This window comes from Echinococcus granulosus, assembly GCF_000524195.1.
Source record: "Echinococcus granulosus chromosome Unknown EG_S00104, whole genome shotgun sequence".
Lineage (NCBI taxonomy): Eukaryota > Metazoa > Platyhelminthes > Cestoda > Cyclophyllidea > Taeniidae > Echinococcus > Echinococcus granulosus.
Genome location: NW_020170484.1, coordinates 75,296 through 88,293, shown reverse-complemented (window position 1 = coordinate 88,293; position 12,998 = coordinate 75,296). Strand labels below are relative to the sequence as shown.

At 40.8% G+C, this 12,998-nt stretch overlaps 1 protein-coding gene across 1 annotated transcript in view; it reads left to right on the top strand. All coding sequences in view use genetic code 11, as the record gives it.

Moving 5' to 3' along the window:
- The window catches only part of EGR_08351 (RILP-like protein), a gene marked incomplete at both ends in the record, with an annotated part of 18,730 nt that overhangs the window by 268 nt on the left and 5,464 nt on the right, over positions 1 to 12,998 (top strand). Inside the window, 7 exons of the mRNA XM_024497600.1 lie at positions 357 to 391; positions 2,244 to 2,653; positions 4,338 to 4,488; positions 4,564 to 4,685; positions 4,758 to 5,039; positions 7,412 to 7,623; positions 11,520 to 11,612. Of these exons, the coding sequence (XP_024347969.1) occupies positions 357 to 391; positions 2,244 to 2,653; positions 4,338 to 4,488; positions 4,564 to 4,685; positions 4,758 to 5,039; positions 7,412 to 7,623; positions 11,520 to 11,612 (1,305 nt within the window). The remainder of the gene's footprint in view (positions 1 to 356; positions 392 to 2,243; positions 2,654 to 4,337; positions 4,489 to 4,563; positions 4,686 to 4,757; positions 5,040 to 7,411; positions 7,624 to 11,519; positions 11,613 to 12,998) is intronic.

Here is a 12,998-nt window from a genome sequence, read left to right as displayed (position 1 = left end):
GCTAATTAAGTATTGTATTTTGAAACACCAAATTTCTTTCCGATTCCCATAATTGACCAAAAAGCACACATTTTGGTCGGCAAAATATGTATTCCTGACTGTGTGTTGAGTAAAATAAAGGTACGCATAAAATGTTTATAAAAGATATGCTGATGCATTTTTGTTCGTGATTACGTAGTATGCAGGAATTCGAGTAAATTCTAGGTTCTCTTCTGGAAAGGTTTTATGATTTTAAGGACTTCACGGAGCTTCTGAATTCCAAATTTTACCAGGCTTTTCACCCAAACATTAAAACGTGGGTCTAGTAAGTGATTCAGTCACTGCATTTCACTAATTTGACTGCGCAAATTCTTTAGGTCCTGTGGAGGACGGGCATTTGGCGGTTCATCTTGTAAGTCGCATAGGGCTGTGCAGGGTTTGTTGTGCTGCCACGGTCTCTTAAATTAGTCTCTTCGTGCCTTCTGTATGTATATCTTAGTTTTATTATCCAGCTACATGGCTGTGAGGCGAAATGTATTTGACCTCATTGACTACATAACTGTACCCTTTTTTCAGAGTACTTAGATATCTATTCAGACTTTGCCTGCATGCAAAATATCCAACTTTTACGCCTTCAAAGCGTTTAAAGCGGTATTATTGCTTTATTGTCGTTTTGCTAACAATGTTTGGTGGGTTTTCTCTTCAATAGGTTTCCATCCTTTGACTGACTCTTAGTTAGTTTAGTCCCTTATTAAAAATTCCATGCACTTTTTTTCGAATTCCCTTTCTCTTAAGCACTGATGCTCCTTCTCAAGTTTTGAAAATTGGTTCAAGCCTCGTAATATGCTTTGCTGTTCATACGAAGATCATTTTAAATATCTTCGAGGTTATAAATGTGTTGTTTTCTGATTAAAACGAGTGGTAATTCTGGTTTTTTTTTCTTTAAAATTAGGGCTTGCTTTTATAGGAAATGCCTCTTCTCAGTAATAGGTTTTTGCAAGATCACAATTTTTGGTGTGTGAGCCGACTTCGACATTTCCTAAAGATTGCATTGGGATCATGCTGTCTATATCCACGGAAGAACATCCTTTGTTGATAATTTAAATCACTACTTCTTTTTGTTCGTGTAACTTGATTTCACTGTAAACTAGGCTCCTCCCTCTCCCAGTACCCCGCGCTCTGGGAATATGAGGCTGCTTACTTTCATTTCGCTAACTTGTATCCAAATACTTACTTAATTGCTTTTATAATGTTCAACTTCGATGAATAGATGACAGGTTTTGATAGTAGCAAATAATTTGATGTTAAAAAAAACTTGATGAAAGATGTAGTTGGTGGGTAAACTTCTCTTGAGTAGGCATTTTTAAGTCCGACTTGTTTTGCTACCTTACCTAGCTGTACCGGGCTGTTTATATAATTAGGCACTTCATTTTTCCCAGATACCGGAGCCATTATATTCAATCCCGTTTAAATAAGTCCGAATATGACTTCCTGCTGAAGTATTTTACAGAAGTCGATAATTTCCCTGCTGTATTCCTTTTTTCTTCTAAACGATTGAATTTTTTTCACCCTTTTTCAACCTTAAATGTTATTCTCCTTTTAATGACGTATCATTGTTGAGTCTGAAAGCCTACCTTTATCTGTAAGTACTGCTGTCCTCCTATTCTCGACAGATTTGCACTGGCGCTAGAATGAAATGTAAAAAAACTAATCTCGACTAATGAACAAGTCCCCATAGCCCCCTGGCAAATATGATTTTAGATTTGAGAGTCCTAAGACGTACAGAGAACGTTAGATTTGGCCATTCCGGTGGCTAGAAATGCAGAGACACTTCAAGTTTGGTTTGATACACGAATTTGTTTACCATCGCCTTAGAAAAAGTAATCGATTATATTAGCCTACTGCTTATAAACATTTAACGCTGATAAGAGAGTGGACCGAATTCTACAAATTTTACACACCTGATGATATCATTGACGTTGTTGGTTCTAGTCGAACATTATCATACATCAGTCGTTATTTTTATTTTGCTGCTCCATTACAAATCAGCTTTTAGGCATCAAAGGCCATTGTGCTTTTGGTGGTCCCTTTTTTGTTAGTCTTTTGCAAAATAAATCATCTTCGACAGGTTTCTTCGTTTTATAAGGCCGTATAGTATTGCTCTTCAACAAAAGCTGGGTAAGATCAAACTCCAATCAACATCTGAATGCTCCTACACGATATGCCTCAGGTAGGTATCACACTTTGTGGTCTTCTTGCTACAGTTCCACATCGCATGCTGGCGTCTTCGGAGTGGAAACATACGCACCCCAGAGACAGCCGAGGGATTGTGGAGAGAGGTGAATCTCCTGCAACGATAGGGGAGGTGGAGACATGGGATGGTGGTGATGATGACGGTGGTGGTGAAAGTCGCAAAGGTGTTTTTGTTACTGTTGCCGAGGTCTACGAAATGGCTGCAGCGATTGGGAAGGAATTCGAGGCTATCATAGATCGCCATGGAGGCGAGACAGTGTGCGGACTCATGTCAAAAGTCATCCATGTTTTAGAAGAATTGGAAGAACAGGCAGCTCGTCGTGATAGCCAATTAGCAGAGATGACAACACTGCAAGCGGCAGTAGAACGACTGGAGGCGGACAAGGTCGCCCGCACTCAACAGCGCCTCAAGGACGAACAGGTTAGGTCATGTGATCGGATTATTTTCGGCGAATACATATGTATACATAGTTTACAACTCCGGAAATAGCCTCATCATCGATTCTGGGGTAGTACTCTGTGTCATTTCGTTTGAAACAAATTAATTCTTGCCCCACGCTTTTACTTATCAGTATGTGGAGAGTGAGAATAGGGTCTTCATTAGTAGTTAATCCTTGTTCAATGGACCTTCAGCCCCTATTCGCTGTAGATACAGTTATCCATACCGGTCAGATTGGTTACTCTTGAAGTGTGTTTCCCAATGTTGCAATCATTGTGATGTCCAAATTGTCCCCGAATTACGGATAAATATATTCTGAAAATTGCTGCCTTGATGCCCAACTTTCGCGGCGTTGTGAGAACTGCCCTTATTTCTTCTTGTGATTTTTTTTTCTGCACCAGGTGCCTATGTCCTAGTATACCCTATGGGCCTCAACATATCCACCGACCACGTCAGATTTGCGGGGGCATTATGCCGATTGCTCTCAGTAACTTGCAAAATGGGGAGCGTAATCATGAGACTGTAGGTTGTTCCTTTGTGGCCGGTTCAAGTTCGTTTAACACTCTTCTTCCTCTAGCACCTGGGATTAGAGTACGCACCAAGATTTGAAGTGGCTCTGGCACTCCTTCTTTTGTGGCTCCCTTTCTGCAAAATCGACATCGTCTTTTAACACAACCGATGTCGACTTTAGTACTCTAAACATTTTTTTTTCTCCAAAAAACAACTTTTGACTACTCTAAAATGTCTTGAAACTCCCCATCCTCTTCATTTCCAACTGATTGGCCTACTTCGACCACACCGCGACTCCTCTAGCCGGCCAGCAGATGCATATCCACACCCCCCTCGCTCCCAGCTTATTCCGACTTGTCAACAATGTCGCTGTTAGATCCGGCGCATTGGTTGACTTACTCCGCAGGAAAAACATGAAATTATTTAATCACTTACGCATAAAAGAATTTGGGGACGAGTTCCGCCATGAAGACCAAGCCGCTACACGACTGAGCAGATTCCGCTGAGCAGGCCAATTTCTATTTCCTACAGTTAAGTTTTGTACATTAACTGATTGTAGCGCCTTGTGATTTGGTTTTTTTCCCTTCAGCGCTAAGCAACGAGGAATTCTTGGGGGTAGGCCTATCCAACTTCCTCACTGAAGTACTAGGATGTAGTGTTTATGATAAGTAGAAGCCTTGACAAGCCTCGCATATTTTTTATAGCAGTACGAAAAAAGCTCCCAGATCCTTCAAAAAAAGCGTCCAAAATGACGTGCTAGGAAAAAAAGGGCCTTAACACCTGATTGGACTGTCTTGAAGGTCATCGGTGGCCAATGGCCTTTGTAGTCTTTGAACAGATCATGGGATTGGCCGAAAGTAGAGATGGTTTTGGGCACCCCTGCCCCTGGAGGGACTGTGTAGCTCCAGCCATCCGCAGGACATGTCTTCTCTGGCACTTAAGCTTTGGTACCCATCCCTCAGTTTCGTTATAAGTTGCTTGGTTCCGCCTAAAAAATCGCATGATTTTTAACCCTTTTCTGTACTTCCTAGCATTATTAATTCCTATATGTATTATTTTATTTTATTTATGCAGCAAAAAATGAAGGACAAAATTTTGTTTTCATTGAAGACTATGTCTTTTGGTACAAAAGAAAAATTTTTTATTTCACCCTTAGGATACTTTGAAAATCGAGGAAAACTGGCGTGCTGAGACATCGGAATTGCAGAAAATAATTGAAAAACTTGTTGAAGAAAATACACAACTCACGGAAATGCTTGAATCTTCCAAACACGTCAAACAGTATCGGTCAACTCTCACTCCCTCAGGTGGGTACATATGTAGATTTCCTACAGTTGAATTCTGTGATTGTATTTTGCTATCCGATTTTGTAAATAACTTAGCATCCCAACATAATGAGGAGGTGAGCCTTCTCCGACGTCTCAAAGATGTTATTGATGCTCAAAAGGTGGAATTGCGCTCGCAACGACGGATTCTCGCCCAGAGGACGATCGACCTCGACGCCGTCAGTGCGGTTTTTGTTGATGATAGTGACGTTATTGAAAACATATCAGTAGAAATGTTTTGCTTTATTTAGATGAAGCTTCAGGCCGAACGCATGGCTCACCTGAGTGCCAAGGGAACACGGCTTCGACTGCTTCCTTCCGATGGAACCTCGACAGATGCTGATTTAACTAATGGGGTGGTGGCTTTTCTTGCTGGTGAGATTAAAGGACTGGAAACGCGCCTCCGTGCTAAGCGAGTCCTCATTGAGGAAATTAGACGGCATATTGGCCCCTCATCCGCCATCTGTCAAGAGGACAATACCTTGATGACAACGTCAATGCGTCGCGAACTCAGTGCTATTTCGCCTCATACTGTGAGTTCTTGTCGACTAATCTTCTCATTATATTGATTATTCTGGCCTCGATTCTGTAATTCATTTACCTTATTCGCAAATTAAAAACGAAGAACGGGTTTACATTTTAAAGCTTTCCTCGCCACTTGGTTAATTGACTTTGAATTTCTTAAGCGAAACAGATGGGGCGGGGAATGTATGGGTGGTCGCGTGTGATGAGATCTCTTACTACGCTATTCTTTATGGTGCGTTAAATTCCCCTTCCTTCGTATTCTTGGGAAGTGCCGCCTTATCGTATACTTCATCGGCTTTTTCCCTTCTTTTTGCTCCAAAAGCAGTTTTTGTAAACCCTATTTTAGAACTTGAGGTTTCAAAACAATACCAAATGTTTTAGAAGTGATTTAGTATGCCTATTTCAGTAATTACTCTTGAGTAATGTGATTTGCGCCAATATATTTTTTTCGTCAGGGCTTGCTTGAAACAAAGAAACGTTTAGCCATTTAAAAGAGAATAGGAATGTAATTTTCAGGTGTTTGACTTGTGGAGATTTTACACAAAATTGTAATAATGATTACCTTTACAAGCGTTTCAATTTAGGTTGTTCGGGTAACAACTCATGTCGTAATTTGTGGCCATAACTATAAACCGTTTATTAATGGCGTGTATTATCAAATTGGACGCTAATTTTGGGGCGAAATGGCATGGCGTGCAGTAGACGTAGTTGGGAGATTGCGGTCGCGGGTGTTATTTGTCGGCTTATTCCATGTGTGTGTGCGTGTGCGGAAAAACGGCATAAAAACCCGAGACACGTTAGCTATTAGACGGGCGGAACACGCATAAAAGATAAAAACTTGAATATTTCATGGTAATGCTGTTGCGTTGTATTCTCCTTTTTCGTTGTCATTAGGCAAGTGCCTGAAGCGGACTTTAATTCGTCAATATACATCATATAACCATAAAATCCCTTAAATTATTCAGGACGTTCCAATAGTCAGCTAGCGAATAATGTTTGGTAACCGGATTAGCAAATATTTGCAAACCGTTTTCAAACGCCCACCTCTTCGTTGAGTCCAGGTTATCTTCGGCCAATAGGATTGGAGCATCGATTCAACTCGTTTGGCCTGTAGCCACATTCATGTTTGCGCATCGAGTGTGAAGTAGATTGGGTTTATCTTTTTACGAAAAGACAAGTATTTAGCTGAGAAATTAGATCACTTGCTCTACTGCTTCGAATTCCCGCTTTTTTTCACTACATGTAGTAGGGTGCGGCTTATTTTAACTCAAATCCGACTTTTGTTTTTGTAAATCAAATCTACTTCTTAGACCGATGTGACCTTTAAATATAACATTTTGAACCGGCAGTTTTTTACCTTCTACTTTAATGAGTTATAGCATTTCACCCATTAGGGTAGCCGGTCAATATGTGCTCTAGGCGTGAATTCTTTTTTTCCTTTGGCCAGGTAATTTCAAACATATAGTTTTCTCGGGCGTGGGGGCTCTTCCCAGGTGGTCCATTTTTTTTCATTAGTAACGTTTTTAGATTACTTAATTTCACGGAAAAAACGCCATTTAAAAGGGGGCTTGAGTTTCGGAAAAGTGGTTCGGCCTTTTAATTGTCCATCATTTAGTTCCGTTTACAGGGTGAAAATCTTTATTTATGGCTGCTACCAATCTGGCTGGATAGCTCAAGCTTCTCATATTTGTAAAACAAGCGTTGGCATTTTACTTTGTATTGCCAACAAGTCGGAGCTTTCTGTAGTAGAAATCGCGTGTCTCTTTTTCGCCGTTCGCTGCCGCTGTTTAAACATTGCGTGTCGGCAAAACAGCGGCTTTTGTTGTTTGTGCGGTGGTCTTCAAACACTTCCAACGATAATGCATAATTAACGCCAAAATCAGTCCGCCATTGTCTTTGCCTTAATCTTGGAAGAATCTCAAGTCCTCGCTGGGTTTTTTCACTAACGATTTTACTAAACACTAGTTGGACAACATTAGCCGCAGCACTTCTACAATAGGCAACGAACCACTTTTCGAGGTGTTTTAATGTGCGGTGGCTCCAATTTGATTAACTGTAAACTAAATAATTTGTGCCATATTTTAAGAAATCGTTTGATCAGCATAAATTATTATGGTGAAAAGAATCCTTTCATTCCTATGGTATATGGCAATAGTTGGTCTTCTCTTAACGTCAGATGAGTTTTCTAAATAGAAGTCTTAATAACTTGTTCTCATATTCTAGTATTATTTCTCCAAAGTAAAAGCCTTTTCGAAGATTTGTCTCAAGAGCCAATTCGATTTCTCAACGAAAACCCTTTTTCTTAGTCTTTTTTTGCCATCTAATCCCTAAAATGTGTACTACGAAATAAAGTAAGGCGTTTTTATTTTGTTTCTGACAGGAGGATGAGATCAAGCAGAGTGATTTTATGAAGTTGTTGAACACGGATGACAAATTGGTTGCCAAAAGTGACACTCCTGGCGGACTGTTGACGGTTGCGTCGTCGCCTTGCTTCACTTGTGATGAATTGCGTCAAATTCTTCTTGAATGCATGCAGTTGGAGTCGAAAATCATTCAATTTCGGGATTATTTGGATGTCTATCGTCGTGCTGGGTGGGTTTGTTTTTTCCTCTACCATCGAATTCCTGTTTGGTTTACTCAAGCCTTCGACGAACTGTGAGTTAACAGAAGAGAGGTGAAAGGTAGAGCTTTGTCTCACCCCTGGGGAGGTAAATTTGCACGTGATCATAAATATCCACGCATTGATATCCACAGTCACCATTCTCGTCTTGTCTAGAGCTTGTGCGAACTCAACCGAAAAAATTACTCGATTCTTTTTCAGCACAAGAACGGAAATTCTAAAGTCAATGGTAATGAGATAATTAGCAAAAATCACTATATTGTATCTGTCATCCTGCTAGCTGATAATCTCTACTGAATAGATGCATTTCAGTAGCATTGCTTGTTGTTGAGCCATAAGCTACAGCCAGTGCACTTTTCTGAAGCAAAAGTGGCTTCTCGAAGTCTCATTCCTACAGCATCTTGAGTACCTTGCTCGTCATTCCATTCAGATTGTAGCAGTCGCTACCATCATGAAGGCTGACTTGAGGACAATAAAAAATTACCATTTAATGCTATCGACAAAAACAAATGCCACTCTACTACAGTACGTCAAAAAACAAACCTCTTTTCTTGTTTCCATAATTTACCCGGCCTTTCCTTTCAAAGCATTTCAAAACGTGATTGAAAGTCACTTTTTTTCTTGGTGATTCTGTAAAAATAGCTATACTTTCAGCTTCCTGACATCATTCTGAAAAGCTTAAAGGAACTTATCAAAACAAGACAATATCTTTGGTAAATACGAGTTATAAGGAGATCTTTCAGACAAAAGTGATTTGAGAGCGCTCCCCGCTTTGCGTTTCTGTTTATCCTTTTCCTATCCCTCTGTTGATGGCGAATCTGCTGGGACATTGATGGAAGAGCTGACCTCTGGAAGGAACAAACAAAAGGATTTGAGGTCTACATCTATCAGGGGTTAATGGGGTTACATCAGCCCTTTTCTCTTCCTCCTTCCTTAAATCAAAGTTTTATCGCGTCAGAAAAGTTTGCTTTCCAAATAACAGACTCAATTACGGAGGCAGAAATCCGTCCTCGTTTTGTCCACCTCCATCGGAGGTGGAAGGCGGAGGTAAAGTCATCCACGGTAGTAACTGATTTAGGGAGAAAAGTGCATTAATTGACATTTCACACCAACCGGCAAATGTGAGACCAATCAAACAAAGCAGAGGGTGATCCCCAGTAAAAAATCTCCTCTTTTTTGTTTGAGTTGGGAGATCCTCTGCAATGCGTGAGGTGCATTTCCCATGTTCCTATTTCCGTATTTCCCAGGATGTTGGTTTTGGTGATTAAAGGAGCATCACTTAGTGGCTCCGCTGCTCATCATTTGCTTGAATTAATCCCTACTTTTACCTACTAATTTCCCACTTTTTTCCACAAATAATTGGAGGACAGCATCAAACCAAGGAGTACTGTTATCAATGTTGTCATTTTATTTACCTTTCTTGTCACACTCACTCAAGACTTGCACCTAAGGCGTTTGGTGGTAGTAACTTTCGAGCTTGGCTCTATTCTCCATTTATTTTCCTCCAAAAAACGTGGAATGTACTTACATTCACTTTACACCTCTCTGCTTAAAAGCCTTCCATTTAAATGTCGCTAATTTTTGTACCACCAAAGCGGCAAAAGGGCCGCATAATTCGCTAAGACAAAGTCATTTATCCCAAGCTTATTATAAAAGAGGAAATAAGCAGCCACTTTGCTGTCCATTTTTTGATACAAAAGTGTTCATTGGGTGTGCTTTGGCATTTAAGGCTGCAGTAGCGTGGTTGCCTCAGCAACACTAATGAACAATTTGGATGGGAGGTGTCATCTGACATTTAAATTATCTCACGTGTAGTGATCAAGTACTGCTATAAATGTATTGTAACAACTAGATGTGCAGTAGCATGCGAAGCATTCGACGTGAGGGTTGATTTACGAGGTTATGCAAAGGAGCTGTGTAACGCTTTGTAATTTTGTCCTGAGTGTTTTCGGTGGGTACCTCTCCCGTGGCATCCATCTTACCATCAACTGTGAGTGAGAATTGGGGGTTAATCGAGAGGCAACCAGTACAGCAGGATGTGGGCGGAACCTGTCATAACGGAAAGAGCCTTGTGGATGGGTGTGTTTCAGAATACAGAAGTATTTTGAGGAAGTGCAGTACGTAGGAGCGGATCTTACCATCGACCTTTTGACTAGAATTTAGCATCAATTAAAGAAGAAGAAGATGGCAAAGAGCTGTTACCATTGCTTAAAATAGTAGGTGAATGACGTGTGGAAACTTTCATCAGTGGCTGGCGTGAGTGTAAGGAAAGTGAGACGGAAAGGAGAGGAGGGATAAAACAATTGGTTTACGCCAACATTGATTACGAAACAGGAGTCATGGGAGTTGAGCAAATCCACATGCTCCGCATGCCATGTATTAATATTTGTCAATTAGATTTAGCACCCACCAATTTGGTGCTCTTCACTTCTTCCCTGCACGCACTTCACATTGTCTGCCGCCTAAATGCTCCACTGACTACCCGCCTGGCTGGTTGGTGGCTGACCGACTGAGTGACTGAATGAATGACTCGTGAAAAGTAATGACTGTTATACCGCAGAGCATGTCATCCATCCTATCCAACACCTCTAAGACACGCAACACCTCGTTCGTGGAAAACTATCCCGTCTGTGCCTGTCTGACTGGCTGTTGGTGTGTGCGCGTGTGGGTGCGGGTGGGGACAGATTTGCCTGCCCACCGTTTACCGCTCACTTGGTGAAGGCCGCCTAGCATGCACAACTGCCATGTGGATAGGTAGACCACCAAGCTACAACTACAGGACTCTAGAACACGAAAGCTTGCAAGGAAATCCTCTTTCGCTCCTTCTCCCTTCTTCAACGTCGAAAGCCAGAACAGCTAGGCATAGTCAATCGTCGATGGGAAGAGTGTCTTCTTCCTACAATACACCGCAACCCATGTTCTCATATCTCGCGCCTCAAAACGTAGCCTTTACTTCAAAAATGAAATGAAAGGGAAATATAGGAACTACACTTCAAAGAGAGAAAGCTCTACTCATCAATTAGCAATGTCTACGAAGTGTCAATTACTAATTCGGTACTAGTTGACTTAGAAATTAATAATTAAAGGTACTATTTTTAGGCATCGTCTTCTTGCTTTCTTATAGCACAAGAAAGGAAATCTGGTCTCACGATTTCACTTAACGTTCTCTAATTTCCTATCCACCTTTCATATCGAGGCTCTAATAACCTGTCTTGCCCCCCTTTACCAATTATCCCAATGCATGACGAGATGTCGAAGGTCACTAAAGACTGATTGGATTTTGACACCGCTTTTGTTGCGTGTCTGGGACGTTGGACGCCTTCAAGACGTCAACCACTTCTCACCGAGTCACTTCTGCGGGCATTAAAAAGTAAATGGCTCCACAAATCTGCTTCACAATTGCCATACATAATGGATATTTTGCTAGACGACTAGAAGACACTAACAGCCCGATGTTAAGGTCGATTCTTAGGGAAAGTGGAAAGGTCAACGTACCATTTCGCATGTTGATTGGTTAATTTTTTCTTGCATTCGGCAGATGTTTTGAAGTCACTGATTTGATTTACGATCATTCATAGGTCAGAAGCGTCATTATACATCAGTTTATGACAAGATTCGGTGAAATTGCTTAGCATGAATTGATAGAAGAGCCCATGTCACATATATGTGACGCTGGGCGTAGATGAGGAAATTAGCGTATCACATGTATGTCAGAGGCAGTGAATGTGTTAGCCTAAAGGCAATAGCGGATTGTAATAAAGTGTTTGTTTTGTTTTCCAAATTTCAACGTCTAGTTTCTTTTTCAATCAGACAAAGGCGAGTTTCTTTAATTTCCACCCTAAAAATGATTTCTCCCTTATGATTTTAGAGATGATGAACCACCGGTTCAGGGTCCAATCAACCGAGAACCTTATGAAAAATCGCATTCATGGTCACGATCCTCTACCACTACAAAATTACTGTAAGTTTTGTTGCGCATCGCCAAACCTCTTCTCATTACATATTAATTCATTCTTCTTGATAGTCGAGCTGATTTATTTCTGCCGATTTATTCCTCTTGGAACCCAATCAACGCATAAATAATGTAATTTTTATATCCTCCTCCTACTTCCTTGTCGGTATTTTAAGGTTCCGTTTTATGGCCCACTTTGGCTATCTTTAGTAATAATTTCCAAAATCCGCTGAATACATAATTAAATTTTACCCTATTTTGGGGTGTATATTGATACAAGGGGTATTGTTTGTAGGGTATAGCCTTTCGGCATAGAGAGGGGCTGGGAGGAGAGGGGAAAGGGGACTTTATTTCCTTCCCAGCATCCAGTAAATCACGAGCCAATGAAAAGGCAGGAGAATGTGACATTTATAATAAGGTATTTTCCGAGTCCTTTACAACAAGACGGAAATTATGCCCCGACGGCAAATACCTGCATTTTCATTCTATGTGGAAGACAAGGCAGGCAGTTGTGATTCATTCTTTGAGCGTTTTGCGGAGAGGGGCAAAATTATCCTTATATTACAAGAGAAGCTAAAATCGCGGAAATAGACAGGCTTTTCAATAAATTTGAATGATTTTATGAAAAAAAAATGTGTTTGAATTATTTCTGAAAGGAATTTGTTAGGGAAGGGACTATCGCCAATTGAGGTGGAGAATTCGCTCGCAATCAAACACAAGCTTGCTGTGTTTGGCCTACCTAATCTAACCACCTCCCACATCTAGTTACCCATCAAGGTAATTAGTAAAAGGAGACGAGACAAGTCATTAAAGCCTTGATTTGAAAGGTGGATGGGGAATTAGTGAACGCGGAGTGAAATCGTGAGGTTTTATAAGAAAGTAAGGAGATGTAGTCTCAGTGTCTTCCTTCTAATTACTAATTTCTATGTCAATTAGCACTGAAATAATGATTGACATTTTGTGGACATTGCTAGTCACTGGGCAGTGCTCTCTCCTGCTTGTCAGAAGGCGACAAGCATAGTGGTCTGTAATATCTCATTCACAGAGTTCGTGTAGGTTAACCAAATAAGTTTGTGCTGAAAAAGAAATAGATTAAATGACTCCTGAACTATTTATTTGTCGGGGTAATTGCCATCACAAAGTAGGATGGCGAATCGTCATCTGTTGAAGCTCTTGTCTGCTGTTTTTGATTCCATATTAGTAGTTTAGTAAAAAACTTTTTCTCTAGGAGGCAGCAAGCCACCTAACCCCAGCCGCTTCCAATTCTGCTGAATTAATGTTCCAGTCGGCTTGTCTAGAGTCAAAGAAATGTGATGCTTACCACTTGGGGATGCCATCTTCCTCCTATCCCATCCGATCTCACCATATTCTGTCCTGACCTATCATACCGCATCG